At 39.1% G+C, this 19,771-nt stretch overlaps 1 protein-coding gene across 8 annotated transcripts in view; it reads left to right on the forward strand.

The window, feature by feature from the left end:
• cacna1c (calcium channel, voltage-dependent, L type, alpha 1C subunit) overlaps positions 1-19,771 on the forward strand; it is a 144,413-nt gene that overhangs the window by 78,009 nt on the left and 46,633 nt on the right. For all 8 annotated transcript variants that reach the window (XM_038738835.1, XM_038738828.1, XM_038738829.1 and 5 more), the window contains 10 exons: positions 2,628-2,715; positions 3,192-3,276; positions 10,544-10,634; positions 14,654-14,680; positions 17,084-17,244; positions 17,447-17,520; positions 17,686-17,837; positions 18,088-18,289; positions 18,495-18,615; positions 19,017-19,131. In XM_038738835.1, coding sequence (XP_038594763.1) covers positions 2,628-2,715; positions 3,192-3,276; positions 10,544-10,634; positions 14,654-14,680; positions 17,084-17,244; positions 17,447-17,520; positions 17,686-17,837; positions 18,088-18,289; positions 18,495-18,615; positions 19,017-19,131 — 1,116 coding nt within the window. The remainder of the gene's footprint in view (positions 1-2,627; positions 2,716-3,191; positions 3,277-10,543; positions 10,635-14,653; positions 14,681-17,083; positions 17,245-17,446; positions 17,521-17,685; positions 17,838-18,087; positions 18,290-18,494; positions 18,616-19,016; positions 19,132-19,771) is intronic.

Genomic DNA, 19,771 nt, shown 5'->3' on the forward strand with positions numbered 1-19,771 from the left:
ATGCTCGGTTCTTAGTGCGGCTGTGATGGGATATGACACTGTAATCTCAATTTAAGAGGAACAGCCAGTGGTAAAAATTCAGGCTGTCATGAAATTTGCTCTTGTCGAACACTGTAAGGAAATTGGCAAATACTTTGCATTTTGCAGTTGGGTTCCAGCTTTTGAGAATACATTAAAACATCAACCATAACCATGTCTTTATGCTTATTGTTATTTAACCTCACCAGGTTATTGGCCACCCACCAGCCCCTTTTTAAAAATAAGTGACTACCTTCGCATTTAAGTATAATTTTGAATTTTGAGTTTTCTCCGCATGCAGTAGGTTATTATAAACTTCAGTATGAATCAGGTTTAGGATAGTGAAGTGTCACCCCTGACTGACTGACTGACTGACCTGAATCTGACTCTCGATACCCAAAGTGATGTGACAGCAGCATTGTGGGAAAAATAATAGAGGTCTATCTGGTCCAAACAGCTTGGGGGGTTTGGCTGTCTGACTCTTTGTCTGACTTCTGACTAATGATGCTGTCAACACACTACACAGCCTGACCTTTTACCAACTGCTTCCACCATGTAGTGTGTGTGGGTCTCAGATTGGCATAATAACTAATGGCTTAACAGGAAGAAGGAGAGCGACGGATGTAGAGACAAAAATATCGGGTGTGGCTGTGTTTGTTTGAATTTGATGTAATATGTAAATAGAAAGAATGGGGAGAGTGGCTGTTTTGAAAGAGAATGTGGAGCAATAAAGGAACAAGAGGTGCGGGAAAAAGAGAATTCAGAGATGATTTAGGACAGAAAATTCAATGAAGAGAATGAGTGATGTATTGATGAGTTTTGCTCTTACGTCTGCACACAAACACCAATCAATAGGATTGGGTCCTAATGTTCTGACAAGTGAGACAATAACAGTTGTCCTCATACTGAAACTGTTTTCAGACTTCAGTAGTAAGTTCCACTTGTTTGATGGATGGATGGACAGACACTGCATATGCAGCTTTCACACATGTAATGTCCAAATCTAAGACAACAAGGTGCGAGATAGCTAACTAACAGATGAAATATCAAAATCTTAATTATTAGAAATAATTAATTATTATAATTAGTCATTTAGCTAACGCTTTTATCCAAAGCTACTTACAATTGCTCTATATGTCAGAGGTCGCACCCGGGCCTCCCACTCCAGACGAATATGTCTTATCCACTGCTCCATTGCCAATAATTTCACTGCTGCTATTGTTTTTTTTAAATCACCTACTTTTTCCACATATTTGTCAGTTGTGTCTAAACAGAGTGGCAGAGAGGAGCAGACACACATAGGCAGGAGGAAAAGCCCCTCCCACAGATAATCATTTGTAATTGTTGCAGAAAAAGCAACGCCCACTAATCCAGGAAGACATACAACTCTTAATTTACGAGGTTATTATAAAGATGAGCTCTAAGGTTACATGTGATTAGAAAAGAGCAGAGGAGCTGAATCACTTTGAGAGTAGACTGGCTAGGGGGAATGTGGCCAGGAATTACACATTGTAGCTTTTTAATTCTTTCTTTTGTCCTTGTTACAACACCTGGAAGTAATTTCACCAGGTTTCATCATAGTATTTTAATCTTTCACACTCTTAACATTGATTTCAGTTGTCTTAAATCATCTTTGTTTATGTCCTTTTTGTCCACATCACCCCAAAAATTGCAAGGATCTTGAAAAAGCAGGCATCATACTGTGTTAATGTATATCTTTATTTCGACCTATGGCCACAACCTCTGAGTGGTGACCGAAACAATGGGATGGCGACAAAAGGTGAGAAGCTCAGTGACGCAGGACGACCTCTGTGCAGATCCACTTTTCCTTCAGTTTGACAGAAGCAAGCAGGGGTGGTACAGCTGGTGAGGGGTGCCCTCTCTGTCCCTCCCTCTGAGGTAGTAACAAGCACATTGCAACTGGGAGGAGACCCAGGGGTGGATGCAGAACACACAGCAGAAACTCCCTGCAGGCCTGGGAGCACCTGGGGCCCTGTTGCCCTGGGACTTCAACATTGCATACAAATAAAAATTTAGAAGTGAGAGAAACAAGACTATTTTGTAAGATGACACACTGGGACTGAATTCATAGCCAGACTCCTATTAGGTGACTTTTCATTGAAGCTCTAATTTGCATGAATTACAAAATGTGGCCTCATTATGACTGAATCACCTTCAGTCTGTATTATACACATTCCTACCAGCGCATCAGGCTGGCAGGATAGTTATCATGTTTACCAACACAGAAACAGAACTAAATTGAACTGATGGCTGCTTAAAATATATCTAGGTGAATTGGATTGTTTGAGATGTGAATCCAGCTCCAATATGTCTGGATGGGCTTTCATCTGTATTTGCATACTAACACCTTTTCTCCTTGGCAGAGCTTTTTTTCTCTTCACACAGTTTTTCTCTCTCCAGCAGGTTTTCCCTCCTTCCTGTTCTGAAGTACTGTATAATGTTTTCTGTTATCACAGTATTGTTACATGATTTGTTTCGCAACACTTCAGTCTAGATTTTCAGATTCTTTTTCCCCTCCCTCTGTTTCTGTTCTCTCTCTGTAACCCTTCTCAATCCCCCACCCCTCCATCCTGCTCCCCTCCTCCCAGAGAGTTCTCCAAGGAGAGGGAGAAGGCCAAGGCACGTGGTGACTTCCAGAAACTCAGAGAAAAACAGCAACTGGAGGAGGACCTCAAGGTAGGCTGTTAATGTAGGCATTCAAGAGTATGTAACAGTCTTTACCTGAAGATTCACTATTATATTATACTATTATATATTATATTATATTCATTATTATATTACATATTAGAATCATGTGTAACTTTTAAATTAATACATTTAAGCAAGTACACAAGATATGCAGAGTTGCATGAGAATTAAGACGTCTTATCGTGGAACATCCTTTGTCACTTGTGAGGAGGAAGGCCAACAGAATATGGAGGTCAAAGACAGGTCCAAAATACCACCAGTAGCAAACATAAAAAGGAGAGTAAAAGTTATTCACAAGGCACTTTTGAAGTTACAACATGCTCTAAAAATGGCATAAAAGAGGAAACCGTAGATACTGTAGATGTAACTACTGTATGTCCATACATACAGTACTGAATACTGTATATACTTTCTGTGTGTGTGTGTGTGTGTGTGTGTGTGTGTGTGTGTTTGTGTCAATATAGGGCTATTTAGACTGGATCACTCAGGCTGAAGACATTGACCCAGAGAATGAAGAGGAGGGCTTGGATGATGACAAACCCAGAAACCGTGAGTGCTACTGTGTGTGTGTGTGTGTGTGTGTGTGTGTGTGTGTGTGTGTGTGTGTGTGTGTGTGTGTGTTAAACAGTAAATTAGGCCAATAGGGAGTAACGATCTTTTTACCTATTTCAGTTTTCCTTGAGAATGACTGTGCATATGTGCATGTGACTATTGTTGTGTGCTGGTACTGGCGTATTCAGTTTGTTTTTTTTGTGTGACTTTGACTTTTACACAAGACTTTGTCTCAGAAAGACAAGGTTGAATGATCATATCTTTATATCTTAAGATATTTTGTGTTTAGTGCACCAAGAAGTTGTTTGAGTCAAATCTAGAGCTTGGTCTAAAATTAGCTCACTGCAATCTCTGTCACATAGTAGTGGCTTATAGTCAGTGAAGTTTAACTGACAGAGTGACTGATAGACTGAGATGATGTTAATATTGTCTGCTTGCTTTGGCTTAGAACCCTCTTGAGGTTTAAAACCTGTTTTAGATATTAGTGGAATGTGTCAGACTGCAGCTAATAGCCTCTGGGCACACACTCACATACACACAACAAATACTCACTTATGCAAACTCACACACTGTAGGTATACACCCTTAGGAATGTGTGTGCTTGACAGACAGAAATGTACACATGCAAAATAACACCATGTCTCTCTCCACAACACCTCCAGAGAGAGGCAGCCACACATGGCACATGTCTCCCCAGGACTGAGCTACATTTCCTGGGGGGGGAGAGTAGAGCACTGGCCTCTTTTGGCCTGGAGGTTTGATCTATGAGAAGATAAATAGAACTTGAGAGAGGGATGGTGAGAGAGGCAGGGGTTTGATGAAAAATGTGTTTGTCGTATTTTTGTGCACATACTGTTCAGTATGCAGCATGTACTGTGAACTATTGTGTAAATGCTTGGAGCTCAGCATGCTCAAACTGATGATGAATGAATGAATGAATGATGACTAAATATGCAGAGGCAGAGCGTGCATTCTGCATATACTCGCACAGCGTGCTCATTTTCTACAAAGCACTGTGGCTCATTCTGAGAAACACTGCCAAGGGAAGAAGAAAGAACGAAAACAATGATGATCTAATCTCTCAGTGAATCTCAAGAAATTAACATGGTCAAATGAGCAATGACCCACTTTACATGAAAATGAGGCACAGCACCCCTGTGGCTAATCCGTAACAAATCGACTTGTTTTCACCTGTTACCGTTGTGCTCCCCTGGACCAAACAGAGTGGCAAAAACACATCAGCACTGTCTGAGATAATGGCACAAACATTAACAAACAAACAAATACAGTATGTGGCCCTGAAAATGGGCCCGTTTTGTAAAATGTCACATCACAATATAGAGATGCTTCTGCATCACTGTCACATGTACAATCTCCAGACAAGTGAGTTCTTGATCCAGTCTTGATCCAATATAAACGTGCATATGGCTTTTACTAAAATCCTACACATTTTCCATAGAAATAACAATTTAAAAGTATTAAAACTGTACTCAGATCGTATAGGTGCAAGATTCAGTCCATTGCTTTTACTAAACGGTATAGCTTAGGCCATTAGATTTAGATGATCTGACAAAATGATTGATACATATAATCCAAAATTGTCCATCAAAAAGATCAATCATTCGTCTGTTTGTGAAGTTGGAAAATCAAGTCACTTGCTCTCTTATTTCTCTGCCACCCTCTGTCCTCGATGGAGGGATCCTCCTCTGGGAAGATGAATGAGGGCAGTTTGTCCCTGCTGCCCAGCACATTTTGCATAGACTAGTGCACACACACACACACACACACATCCTAAGAAGGGATAGGACAATAGAAGATAGCAGAAAAAGAGATGGAAAGGAAAATGTTGATGCTGAGATAAGAAGAGAGATAGAAACAGAGAGACAGAGCTAGAGAGAGAGAGTGTGTGTGTGTGTGTGTGTGTGTGTGTGTGTGTGTGACACAGAGGGTATCTGGGACGGTGAACAGATGGGATATCACATCATGAACAAGTCACACTAGTAACCACACACTCATACGGAGACCACACACACCTTTCTATGTGTGAACTACGGGGACATAATATTGATGTATGATGTGAATAGTGTGTTCATATGAAGACAGATATTTATTGTGTGTGTGTGTGGTTCTTTTTGGTGACAGAGAGTAATAGATGTCATTCACTACATTGATTTTCACTGTTTTTAGTAATAGCATGAGTGAGTTTGCCTGAGTCATGAGCCTCTAAAACATGGAGGTTATCATTTGTGATCATGACCAACAAATGCATACACACATGCACACTCAAATTTGATGATATATAATGTGATATAAATGCCATTTTAGTTCTTTATTTATATATGTGTATTTCCTCTGTTACTTTGTGTGTTTCCTGTGTAGATGTGTAAGTGTAGCTTACGTTTTGATACTACTCTGAACATATTTTCAATAAATGTAATATTTTGCCTTTTTCAAACGTTAAGTATCAGCAGTTCTGTTGTCTGTTGTTCCGTTTTCACCAATGAAACTTTGCTTTTCCACCTTCTGCTGTGATAAATGTGCATTTGCCTTGAGGATTAAAATACCAGAGGAAGCACAGTTTGTTTTTTGTTGAACAGCTTTATTCCCTATGGCTTTCATCAAAGTCACCAAACAACCCCTACAGAGTACATTTAAAAACAATAGATGTATAAAACAACAGCATGTTGTTGAGTTGGATGTGCGGCCTCCAGTGTTTGCTTTTAGTTACTGTGATAGTGGTGGTCATAAAAAGTATTATTATATTATTAACAGTATTTTTTAACAAAGCATTTGTATATACAGTATCTGGTCATCATCCCATCTCTCTGTAGCCTACACGTTTATATACTGTATATATTTTATATTTGTCTTTCAATACTATGTGTTTTTCACCAACACTATGAAGCGTATTTGTGAAGGCCGTTTTGTGTGTGTGCACTTTTGAATACGGTGGTACCCAAGAAGACAGTTTTCCTTTGATCATTATTGTCTGCAATTTAGTCAAAGCTTAAACTATCCTTGTGCAGTGTTAATTCAAATATATAACTATGTATATGATTATCTGCTTTGTGAGTGCATGTGTGCGTAGCTGTGTATTTGCATATATGTTTGTATACTAGATGTCATGAATTATGTCTGTGCATGTCGTTTTCCTTTTTTATTATTATTATTATTTCTGCTGCTGTACAAGGGTGCTTGGAGAATCACATCTAAATCATTGGAAAAGTGAGCAGAATTCAACAATAGAATAACCCCAGAATGGAGTAGCCTGCTGACGAATACACAGACTCACAATGATGTAAATAGTGTGAGAGGAACGGGTGAAGTGGACACAAAACAATAGCTGTTGTGTTGGCCAAGAGGAAGGAAAATAGGATAGACAAATTTATTGTTCTGTGTACTGCTTAGTGAAAACAACACAGCAAACTGCTTTTGAATGTTGACTTCCTCAACTCTCTCCCAATGAATAATTTCTTTCTTCCCATCTTTCTCTCTCTCTCTGTCAGTCTTTTTATTCTTTCATTTCTTTTTAGCTTAGAGAATGAGAAGGTTCTAGTTCAGATATGATGGCAAGGTCTGGCAATGAAATAAGATTAAAAGGCTAAATGGTACGAGAGAGGAAAGGCAGTAATGCCTTCTTGCTAGCTATGCTAGTAATACACCTCAAATTACAGTAATTGCTGGACAAATGAAATCAGTCATTTTTGCAGATGCCATTGTGTTTCTTTGCAACAGATTCTGGAATGGATGAGGTAGTACGAGTACATGTGATTGTATGTGTTTGAATGTACAGTTTGTGTGCATTTGTGCTGATTGTGAGTACCTATTTGTGCGCACACACGCGTGTGTGTGTGTGTTTGTCTTGCTGAGCCGTGCTCTCTGTCCCCAGGTAAGAGCCATCGTTTTCAGTCTCTACGTGGAGCCGTGAAGAAAAATGCGGCTTTCCTTCGTAAGGCGTGTGCGTTTGTCTGCATGGTCCAACACTACAGCTAAAGATTTACTGGAAACATGATTGTAGACATGCAAGCGGACTGCACCCTCTCCTTCCTTTTTTTCCGCCCCCTCCAGAGCTTCAAAGCTAAAGTGGCTGCCTCTTAACACTGTAAAGGAGTTTATCCTCATTGTCTTCGTCTTTGTACACCTTCCACTGAATAATTATCTAATCTTAAGGCAAGGGAATAAGAAGATAAGGAGAGGAATTATTTCTGTATTGAGATGCAGCCACTGTTTTCCTTTTTAGATATGTAGGAAAGGAAACCATTCACACCTGCCTGAATTGTCTGAAAAAAGAGAGGACAATGTCATCACAGAAAAAGTTTACACACGTACACACTGACAACTAAAAACATTTGTAATATTTGTGATGTCACAGTCCTTTCCTTGTTGTTTCAGATTCCTTTCCCTAAAATCCCCCTGCATTGTTTTTAGCCACGTCAGCTCTGATAATAAAAGATAATGGAGAAACAGTTTTAAAATTTGAATTTTAGCCTTTTTATCATTTTGACTGGGCCATATTGTTGAGTAGAAATGTAAGATACTGGCACTCACTGACTTCATTGTTGAGTGCTTACATGCTAACAATCTGTTTATGGGTTATTTTTAGTCATCCCCAATATAATGTGACAATTGCTTAGTGAGACAAAAACTAGAGACTAAAATTCAAAACATTACATTATTGTATCAAATTAAGAGTGCATGCAAAACCTCATGTTCTGAATGTTTGTACTAGGATTTAAACTGTGAATTCACAGTTCAGTCATATTTGGTCAGCTCGGGTTTGGTATTGGAAATGTGGACCAATTAAAATATCTGAAAATGGCTTCTGGACATGATGGCATGGATAATTAATATCTGACTTATTCCAATGTGTTAATGCAGACACAAAACAGATCTGTACACAAGTACACAAACACACATTTTTTCCCCCAAAGATTACTGTAGTGAATCATTTTTATCATCATGCAGTTCAATACATTCTGGTGGAGTTTGCTTACTTTCAGTGCTATTATTTCATATTTTAATACATTCACACATGCCAACATATGCAAGAATGAATGAATCCCTCTTTTGTATTAAATACTTTTGACCCTTCCCTATCTTTCTCATTCCCTTTCTCCGTCCTTCAATTTCTGTCCCTCCCATGCTCCTTGGTCCTATTCCTTCCTACTCCCTCTTCATCTCCTTCCTTCTCTGTGTCTCAGGTCTTTGGGGTTTACTCTAACAATAGGCATTAAACTAGTTCAGGGTTCCATTGAGGAGAAGGCACATGGCTGGTTTTATATTTGAAAGGCTTTAGCCTAGGGAGAGACCGGAGGGCCTCGCGTGCTTTTAACTAAGTAGCATAGCAGCAGGTAGCACGTGTTGTATGAGCGAACATACAGCGTGTTCAGAGCAGAACAGTAAGACCACGACACAAAAGTTATCCATCGCCAACCATGTGGCAAAGTGCATTGTTCACTCTGTAGCTTACTTTGATGTATGAGGTTAGCTAAGTGTTTAAAAAACAGCACAAGAAAAAAAAAAGATTTTCTAAAGCTATGAATGCTGCAAATCTTATTTACTAATTTATCCTATAAACTTAATTGGAAATCTGCCTGGGGAACTAGGTTGGCCCAAAATGCTTTTGTCATTGTTTGAAGGGGGAATGACTTGATGACTGCAGCGCCCTTTAGCTTAGGATGATCGACTGCATACTGAGAGACACTTTGCTTAACTTGATTGCTTATTTGTTTGGCACTGCTCTATATCTTTATTCAAGGTCTTGAAACTTGTATATAAGATACAGGTTCACCACAAGTAGTGTTTTATGTGGACCTGTATTTCCAGTTAGCAAGTCCACATGGAACACTATTACAAATCTCAGCAGGAATGCAGAACGGCCAGTGTGAGGGTTGAAAATTGTGTTCGGAAAGCAACTTCTAACACATAGTACATGTAAACTGTGTTACTGCAGCTGATATAATAGAGCACAATTGCATGATAAGCAAAGATTGTTCAAGTCAAGATTATGATTATTCAGCTTTTTTAAATTACTTCTCATCTTAAGTGCTGATCATGTTCCTAGGTTTCACGCTAAGAGTCGTGTTTGGTGGGGGGGGGTATCTTACTGTAAAAAGAGACATAAAGATTCATATGCAGTAATTGACTCTGGTACCCAGAGGGTGTTACAATAAGTGTTTGAGGTGACAGTGAAGGCAGGACAGCACATTTCCGCAGGCAGGCAAAGGCTGACAGAAGCAATATAAAGCAATGTATCACTTCATATCTGTCTCCCAACCAGTTATCCCCACCACATTCATCCATCTCTTCCTCTCCCTCGATACTTCCATCTCTCCTTCCTCTCTATCTCTATTTTTTTTTGTTGGTTCTCCCTTTTTTCCTCTAACACCTCTGCCCATTCATATTACTCCTATCCTTCCTTTACAGCAGTCTCTGCCTCCATCTTCACAGTATTCATCATTCCATCTTTACACATCATTACACTTGTCTTTAAATAAGGACAAAGTGACACATTTGCAGTCTCCTTGTGCCTTATAAACAAAGACAGACTGGTTTCAGTGAACCCTTCTACCTGTTTACACATCTGCAAAAAAATCTTTGGAGCAGGGAGTTAATTTTCCTGCCAAAGCTCTCACAGCTTGATTACAGTTTAGAAGACTGAATAAAAAGCATTTCAAGGTTTTTTCAAAACCTTGGCTGGAGTTGATCCCCCACAATGCTTGCAGACCAAAGACAAAATCTACAGGATGTTTTTATCTTTCAATCTCCATGAGCTATAAAATCACAGAAGGGTTTTGTTAAGATTTAATTCACTCGAAGTTGAGAAATCCCTCAGCTTAGAAGTTGAAATCCATCCTAATAGCTGTTGCAGAGGTTGTGTCCCAGGATCCTTAACCGGTAAATATTGCTAGTATGGCAACTTACACACTGGGTGTAATTAGTTAGTCAATCAGTGAAAATTACTTTTTTAGATTTTTAGATTACTTTAACTTTTTAGTGTTTGACCCAGTGTTCGACCCAGTGTTCCAGTACTCACATATAGAAGACCGAATGGACTTTATAGCTTTCAAGTGTGTGTGTAGTCATACATTTGTTTTGGAGCAAGCATTATACATACAGTAAAAAACATAAGAATGTTGTGTGTGAGGATGTACGACCTATTTCCCTGTCCTGTTAATTCATCTTCTCTTTCTTTCTTTTTTCTGTCTTTCTTTCTACATCCGTTTTCCCTTCCCCTTTGCCTCTGCTGCTCTCTGTCTCACAGTGAGCATGCCAGCCAGCGAGAATGAATCAGTCAACACAGACAACGCCCCCGGGGGAGACGTGGAGGGAGAGACCTGCTGTACCCGGTTAGCGTAAGTACCTCACCCTCCCTGATACACACCACTTCTCCCCCCTCTATCCCTCAGCTCTCTCAGTCACCTTCTGTCAGTCCCAAGGATGGACCTCCATCCTGCATCTCTCCTATATTAGCACTTGATTATTATCCGTGGTACGTGTGTGGCTCAGCCTGCTTCTGTCCTTCACTGATCTCACAAAACCAGACCTCTGTCTCATCAAGCGCACAGAGGTTTGGAAGAATTAATGCACTAACGCTGGTTAGAGGAGAGCAGAGTAAAAGTGGTTTGTCTTCATACTCTAAACTGATCAAATTTTGAAAGGGAGGACTCCTTAAGAGACAACTGAACAGATGTGCTGTTCCTAGAGGCGGTCTTTTTCATTTTCACAGCCAATAAAATGACAAAATTCTGTGACCTTCATGCAGCATATTTGGGCTAAAAGAATTAATCCACTTAACCACATTGCCTTATATTTTTTTTGTAGTGTGCTACAGCTGAACAACCACATTGAAGTCTGAAGTTGGTTCTAAGACTAGTTGCTGGATTAAAAAAAACATTTTAGCTGAAAATTCAAATTTAAACTGTTTTTAATCTCGCTTTTGTGCTCATTTTCAATATTAAAATACAGTATGCCTGGGGAGCAGGTTCAAGGATGGGGATTATACTGGAATTATTTCAAAAGTTGATTCTGTGATTTATAAACTGTAAAATTTCAATAGACAAAAGTGAAAAAAAGAATATATATATATTTCACTAAGAAATACAGGTTTATAGTTTGTATCACGGAATCTGTGCATAATCTTTCCAATGTCTGGTGTGACTCAAGTTTTGACTTTGCAGAATAAGTCAGTGATATTGTTATTTTAAGGAAGTTATCTCAAAGAAGAAGCCCATTTTGTGAGGTCAAAGTGCCCGTTGACTCATGTGTTACAAAGAAAGTTTGACCATCATTTGAGATATCACAAAAGGTAGAAAAGCAGGACGTCTTTCATGGCTCATCTAACAGTAATCCAGTTTTATTTCCTTCTCTCCATCAATTTCTCTCTCTCTTTCTTTCTCTTGTTGGTGAAGTGCTTTCCTCCTCCCCTGTGGGAGCTCACGAACAGCTGACTCAGTCGCTGCTCGTCCCCCTCTCCTTTCATTTTTTACATTATTCAAACAAGTTCATTGCTTTCTTTCCTAGACACAAGGCCACGCAGGAGCCGTGACCCCAGCAGGCCCACTTCAGCACACACAAGCAAACACACCTACATATAACACTGTTCATCACTGTGAACGTAGCTGAATAGAATAGAGAAAGTTACAATATAAAACAGACAATTTAGAGGCGAAATCAAACTGAATAAAAAATCTCCTTGACCAGAGAAACAGTAAAGCCGGTAGGCACACAATTGTTTATCCGTACTCTCGCTGTCCATCTGTTACTTTGTCTTTGTTATGTTGTTTGTGTTTATTTGTCCCGTCAGACCAAAACAACTCAAAACAAAGGATATCTGAGTCTTCAGGAGGCGCCACAAACCCAACACATAATGCGAAATATAGTGAAACCATAATTTTATGACGTATGCATTAGCAATTTGTTTCACTCCATTTGATGCTATATAGTAGCATTATAATTATTTTCATTTGCGAATAATCTGCCAATTAGTTACAATTTATTGATTAATTGTTTTGGCTATAAAATAAGGAAAAATGCCTGTTACAATTTCCCAGAGCCCAAAGATGTCTAACAAATCTTTTGTTTAATCAGTCCAGAACCCAACCATATTCATTTTAATATCATATATGACAAAGAAAAGCATCAAGTCCTCACATTTGAGAAACCCCAGTAAATATTTGCCGTTTTTGCTTTAAAACTAACTGAAATGATTATTTGATTCCCAAAGTAGTTACAGATAGTTACTTACTAGTTAATATTCTGTCAGTCAACTAATCAGTTAATCAACTAAATGTTGCAGCTGTAGGCACATTTCAATATATAATTATTGTGCTTTGACAAAGAAATATTAACTCAAAGTTCACTTACTAGCTTTTTGTGGAGCTTTTGGACGCATCTCATGATTTACATCAGTGGGTGAAGTTTGATCAAGTGCTCACTTAGTGATTGTGTGTATTAAAGATCAAATATTTAGAATACAAAACTTAAGTCACTACATTCTACTAGATTATACATTATCTACTCGTCTATGAATAAACATCTTGTTGTGGCACAGAGTATAATTTCTCATTCATAACTTCCAAAAGGGCTGCAGGATAAACATTTGTCATTTCTCATTTGGTCTGAAAATTCCCATAAAAATGTGTAGGTCTACAGCATCAGTCTCCCTTTTTATTATCCACAAAGGAGCTCTAGAATTTACACATGCAATTTTGAGTTTTACTTAAATAAGTGGCTTTCATTGTTATCTCACCAAATGAATAGTAAACCTTGCCAAGACTGGAAATGCAAACCCTCATCCTTCCTCTTCGAGACTGCGACAAGTTTGGCTAGGGGCATTTGCTCACACTATTATGGAGATAGAATATGAGACTTCAGTGTTTGTCAGTTCTTCTTCACATTACTATGGAGACAGACCTGGGGGTAGGAGCTACTTCAGCTCCTGCTGATCTCATAATCGAGACGGACACATGGAGAGAAGAGACGTGTGTACTGTCAGCCTCCATATCCAGCCAGTCAGTCATTTTATTCTATCGTTCAGTCAGTTAGTGAGTCATTTCATTGCTTCAGTCAGTCGGTCAGCCAGTCAGTCAATTCATCTGCTTATACAGACAAAATCACTACACAACAACAAATCCCTAAAATTCTTCAAGATGACTTGTGTTTATGACAGTATGTGATGCTACTACATTCTCTTTTGATTTATTCATGTTTCCAAAATTGATATAGACGCAATATAATGAATTTGAAATGCAATAAAAGGAGCATAAAGATGCTAACCAGTACATCATCGTCACATTCACCTATTAACCAAACATTTGTACTATTGTTATCAAGTTTGGTTTTCATTAAACAGCCTTTGGCTGAGAGAACAGCTTCAGCCTGTCCCACACCAACCAACATGTGGTTGTGTGGGACTTTAAATCATTTAAAAAAACAGATTGATGTTGTCAATTCAAATTTCCACAGTGGGGATTTCTCTTCTCTTCTGTTCTCTTCTTTTCTCTTTCCAGACACAATGTCTTCCATAATCTCTCGTCCTCAGTACTTTATGTATGTACCTTTTGCTGTTACAGTGGTGAACAATCAACAGACATTTTTCTATTAGTGAGTTGTGTTTGTTCACACCAGGGCTGATTGGAAGAAATTAAAACTTACTCAGATTTTTTTCTTTTGACTGGATGCCACTGTATACATGTTTGCAGGGGGTGATTTGTTCAAAAGGAAAGTTGGGTGATTTCAAGGTACAAGGTATTGTGATACAAGATATCAAAATAATGTTCTGCAGAGAAAAGACTGGAAGCTTTGTAGTGCTAGTGTAGTTCACCTCAGACCCTAAACCAGTGTTTCTCAAACTAGGGGTCAGGTCCCCCTGGGGGGCATAGAACCAGTGCAAGGGGGGTGACCAGGGGAAAAATATGGAATTGAAAGAATACAATTTATGTAGGAAAATATAAACACTTTACTGATGCTATCGTGCTGACCTGAATCATTTTGTTTATTTCAACCAAATTCAACTGGGCTCCTTTTTTATTTGTTTCTCCCCCAATATTGTTAATGATTGAAAAGAATTCAATCTATTTACATGTAGTGGGGAGGCTTGAACTTTTTTCAGCTTTTGAAAGAGGGTCATGACAGACAAAGTTTGAGAACCACTAAACTAACAAATGTTTACTTGGAAATTGCATCTCAAAAGTGCAGGAAATAATAGATGCACACAACTAAGTTGATCAAGGAACATTTTTACTACGGCTTTTGTGATAATGAGAGAAACCATCCTCCTTTATCCCACTCAAATCACCCCTTTCATGTTGTGTACCTGTCTGTATGTGTGTTGTGTGTGTGTGTATAATCCATTCTGTTTTCTGTGTTCCAGAAATAGGATCTCCAAATCCAAGTTCAGGTTAGTACATGTTGTTTACCATAGTCTTTTAATTCCCTGGCTCTAATGTCTCTGCTGTGGTATTTGTACGGTCGCTGGATGTGTGTGCTTGTTTACAGGAGTGCACAAGAAACAAACAAACTAGCAATAGACAGCCTTGCTCTTTAAAGAAATAGTTAAACTTTTTTAGAGCTAGGACTACTTTCTTTCTTGCAAAGAGTTAGATGAGAAGGTCGATATCATTGTCATGTCTGTACTGTAAATATGAATCTACAGCCAACAGCTATTTAGCTTAGCTTAGCACAAAGACTGAAACAGCTAGCCTGTCTGTGCCAGACTATTACTTGGCTGGGTACAGTAACTTTCTTGAGTTTCTGCAAAGTTAAGATTTTGTTACCTTTGGACAGAGCCAGGCTAGTGTCTCCATGTTTCCAGTCTTTGTGCTAAGCTAAGCTAACTGGCTGCTAGCTGTGACTTTGTTTATAACAGACAGATATAAGGGTGCATTACAGACATTAAAAATGACATGTATTCTACTGTCAGAATGCATGTTCGCTTGTGTTGTGCTGTGATTTCTGTCTCATGTAACATTCAGTGTGTGCATCATGGCAAAAAGCCGCTGTGTGCCATAGCTGACTCTAAACAGCTCTCACACACACTCGAACAGAAGACAGGTGAAACATGAATTTTGTATAGGCAGAGAGGGATAACTCTTCCTGGTGAGCTGTGTTGATCTGTTTGAAAAGAGGCATTCCAGTTACAGTACATGACAAATCTCCTTGCAAGCAGGTCCTGTGTTGTGGGGCACCAGTGGAAAAGGGAGCCAGTCATAAATAATGGAGAGACACCTACAACAGAAAAAGAGAGATACTTGATTAGGACTGTTGTGGTCTGGATTAATTTAGTTTTATAAATAACAGCTGATTCATCTATGATGAATTAAAAACACTCTCTGGTCAGACTCTGTTGTCTTACAAGAAGGTACTTTATTACAGTACTGGCACCAGGAAGCCAGTGAGATGGGCATGTCTGGCTCTTCTTAGCTATCATGTCTCTTTCTCTAAAAACAAATTCCAGTGAGAACCAGTTTCCAACAAGCATATTTCTAGAAACTGAGACACCCCAAGTACTTCTAATACTTACAACAGGACACTGAACCTTCTCTCACATCTAAGGTTACAATGTCCCTTTTCAGTTATTCAACAGATGATTTAACAGTGATTCAACAAATTAACATATACAATGCTTATCATAGTTGTATCAGATTGTTCAGGGCAATTAACTTATTGTTTTTATTCACTTTGTTTTAAGGCGGGCTATCATTAACAAATTATTGTCTGCCCATTGACTTTTAAGGTCATTTGGAGCAAAATCTTATAATTACACATTGCCATTTTTCCCAGTGTGCAAATGCTCCACTAACGGGTAGGGCGCCTCCATTTGTACATACAGCTGCACAAGTGTATTGTCAAATTGGATTCCCTCCTCAAAGTGTCTTATGTGAAAGGCTAAGGTGAGATTCATGCTACTCTTCTTCTTTATGCTGAGAACAAAAACAAAGTAGATTGTCTTGAGTTGTTTTGATTCCTCTCACTGAGATTATTTCAAGATGAGAATGGAAAAAGGAGAAATTTAATTTGTCCAGTCATTGTTACATGGGCGTAGGTAAAAAATAAAAAAAATAATGGCATGACTCTTTGAGTGGACTGGTGGTGACTGTGAGGTGTGAAGCTGGCAATTACCAGAAAAAAAATAACTTTGATTTTCAACAGTTGAATGTAGAAAAGCAAGAAAAGTGCAAAAGACCTTGTGTACAAAATGACACAGAACAACATGTTAAATTGTCTAAGAATTAACCACTTCTTCTTTTGAAGCATGAATTTCCCTTGAACTGAGAATCGCAATATAACACATTTCAGTTTAAATTTATGCCTTCAATCATTTCGTAAGAATACACGTTCCTTTTTTTTTTCTCAAATGGTGCATATCTCATTCTGCAACAAAGCTCTTCATACTTGCTTTTCCTTGGTGCAAAACGTCTTTGAGAATGACTAATTGTTCCACAGCTCTGCTCTCAAACAATATACAACCACGGGGCCAAGGGGTGATGTCGTCACTACCCTGTAGATAGATTATTGACTCTTTTTTTCTCTCTCTCTCTCTCTCCTTCGCCTGTTTGTTTTACACTCTCTTCTTCACTTGTTTCTGTTGATCATTCTTTGTTCTCGCTCTTCCTCTTTCTTTCCTCTCGTGTCTGGCTCTCTTCTCCTCACCCTCTTTCCGTACTGGCCCCTCTGTCTTTGACCCTTCCGCCTCTTTTTTTTTCTTTCTTTTGCCACGTCCCTCCTTTCCCTACCTCTTCCCTCACCCATCTTTTCTCACCTCTCCATCTCTCTCTCTCAATCTCTGCTTCTTCCTCCTCAGTCGATACTCTCGGAGGTGGAACAGGCTGTGTAGGAGGAAGTGCCGGGCAGCAGTCAAATCACAGGTTTTCTATTGGTTGGTCATCTTCCTGGTTTTCCTCAACACTCTGACCATCGCCTCTGAACATCACCAGCAGCCTCAGTGGTTAACTGATGTACAAGGTACATAAGAACACTCATACCCACATACATTCACGGATACATAAACACTCTCATTTTGATCGTAGGTAAATTATTCACTTCTTTGCGTTGTCTTTTCTTTTCCACTTTTCCTTTTATTCCATACCTTGTCCCTTTTTATTCTACCCCTATTTTGTTTTCCAATCCCTTCTCTTCTTTCTCTCCTTTCTTTCCTACTTATTAGACATAGCCAACAAAGTCTTGCTAGCACTCTTCACTGGTGAGATGCTGTTGAAGATGTACAGTCTGGGTCTACAGGTAGGTGGCTGACAGTAACGTTGTTTTCAAAAAAAATGTATAATATTGGAAAAGATTTGATTTTTTATCAATTCCAAGATTGTCAAGAGTGTTAAATGTAAACTCATGTTTTTATTCTCCTCTAATTGCCACCTTTAATTTCACTTCTATATTAACTCTCCACAGGCGTACTTTGTTTCGCTCTTCAATCGCTTCGACAGCTTCGTAGTATGTGGAGGAATTCTTGAGACCATTTTGGTGGAAACCAAGATCATGTCTCCTCTTGGCATCTCTGTGTTACGTTGTGTACGCTTGCTGCGAATATTCAAAATAACCAGGTTAATATAGACCTTTTTAATATTGACATTTATTGATTATTTGATAACATTATTTGATGACAAAGAGTGTATATTTGAAAAAGTAGTACTGGACAATAAAAGCAACTATTGTATTAACGAATGTCCTCAGGATGCATGAACCTGCAATCAATAGAGAAGAACCAGGGGAAACAGACCGGGAAGTGTAGTGTGCATTTGTGAGAGATAAATGTTTATTTGCACACATATAAACTGGATGTCTCTCCCCCAGATACTGGAACTCCCTGTCCAACCTGGTGGCCTCTCTGTTAAACTCTGTACGCTCCATCGCTTCCCTGCTGCTCCTGCTGTTCCTCTTCATTATCATCTTCTCCCTGCTCGGCATGCAGCTCTTTGGGGGGAAATTCAACTTTGACGAGACCCGACGCAGCACCTTTGACAACTTTCCCCAGTCTCTGCTCACTGTGTTTCAGGTAATGATTTTGCAAATGTTCCTGTTTTGCACCTTGTTTTCCTCCTGTGTTTTCTCCTCCATCTTGGTCTGTCCTCCATTCTCAGCTTGTGTCCATGAAATCATGATCTTTGTCTTCTCCATTTGAAAATACAAAAACATTTACATGTAATTTACTGTCTTTACGCAAAATAGATTTTTATTCAATTTATTTTCTAACTCCATAGATCCTTACAGGAGAGGACTGGAACTCTGTGATGTATGATGGTATCATGGCGTACGGTGGACCATCATTCCCCGGCATGCTGGTCTGCATCTACTTCATCATCCTCTTCATCTGCGGAAATTGTATCCTGCCGCAACAGAGCCCTAAGTAAAGTAGCTGCACAGCTGCGTGTATAATGTGGATATGAAGGGAGGTGGAGGGGTGATGAGTGATGACATGGACTGAAGAATCAACATGTGTCTGGAGAAAAGATTGGCAGCCAAACTTGTTCTCCGATTTTGTTAAATATGATCCTATCAAATAGATAACAATGTGGCTGATTGTGATTTGAATATAATCAGATCATATTTCTAGCCCCTATTTAAGATGCAGTTGCAGGAAGGAAGGATGTGTTTTGCATAGGGATACATTCATGAAGCCAAAACACTTTGCTGGAGGTTACTGAATATCTCTTTTGTTTGCAACCAACCATAATGATGATCTGATGGGTCAGCAACATCCTTAACTTCACTGCTCTGAACAGATATCCTACTGAATGTCTTCTTGGCCATCGCTGTAGATAATCTGGCAGACGCTGAGAGCCTGACATCCGCCCAGAAAGAAGAGGAAGAGGAGAAGGAGAGGAAAAAGCTAGCCAGGTAAACGGAAAGAGAAAGAAAGACACGACAGTTGGTTGATGAAAGAAAAGGGGAAAAGAAAACATTTTTGTGTCTGACCAACACCAATGAAAACTGCTAGGGGGAGAGAGGGAGTCAGAGAGTTTGGCCTATCTCAACGGCATCAAGGGAGAGCTTAATCTTACAGCATCCTGGATAGTCAGGAATGCCCAGAGCCAATTAAGGATGCTGAGCACTGGAATCAAAGCATTAAAAATGCTTAACAATTAGAACATGAACTATTAGGTTTTTAAGACAGGCTGACTTGCCTGCTTTTCTGTCTATACCAATTTTATTGTATAATTTTAGAATCTCAATGATAATAAACTAATAAAGGTTATTTGTCAGCACTGGTTATGTAAGATTTTAGTGGCACAAATCGTTAAATTTCTCCTTCTTGGTTCCAACCTGTATTGATCTGGGGGGGAAAGTGTGATGGAAAACAGCCGTTTCCAGGCCCACTAACCTTTTGGTTTGATTTTAACAGCACAGCCACCCCCTGTGATTGAAATACACCCCATTATCAGTCTGTTTTGGCCATCTGATGTTAATTTATATATGATTCAATACAAGTTAGTGGATTAACATGCGGCTAACACTGCTAGGATTAGGACAAGAAGAA

Source organism: Micropterus salmoides, unplaced genomic scaffold (assembly GCF_014851395.1).
Source record: "Micropterus salmoides isolate LMB-PRFRI ecotype aquatic unplaced genomic scaffold, ASM1485139v1 Ms_hic_scaffold_23, whole genome shotgun sequence".
NCBI lineage: Eukaryota > Metazoa > Chordata > Actinopteri > Centrarchiformes > Centrarchidae > Micropterus > Micropterus salmoides.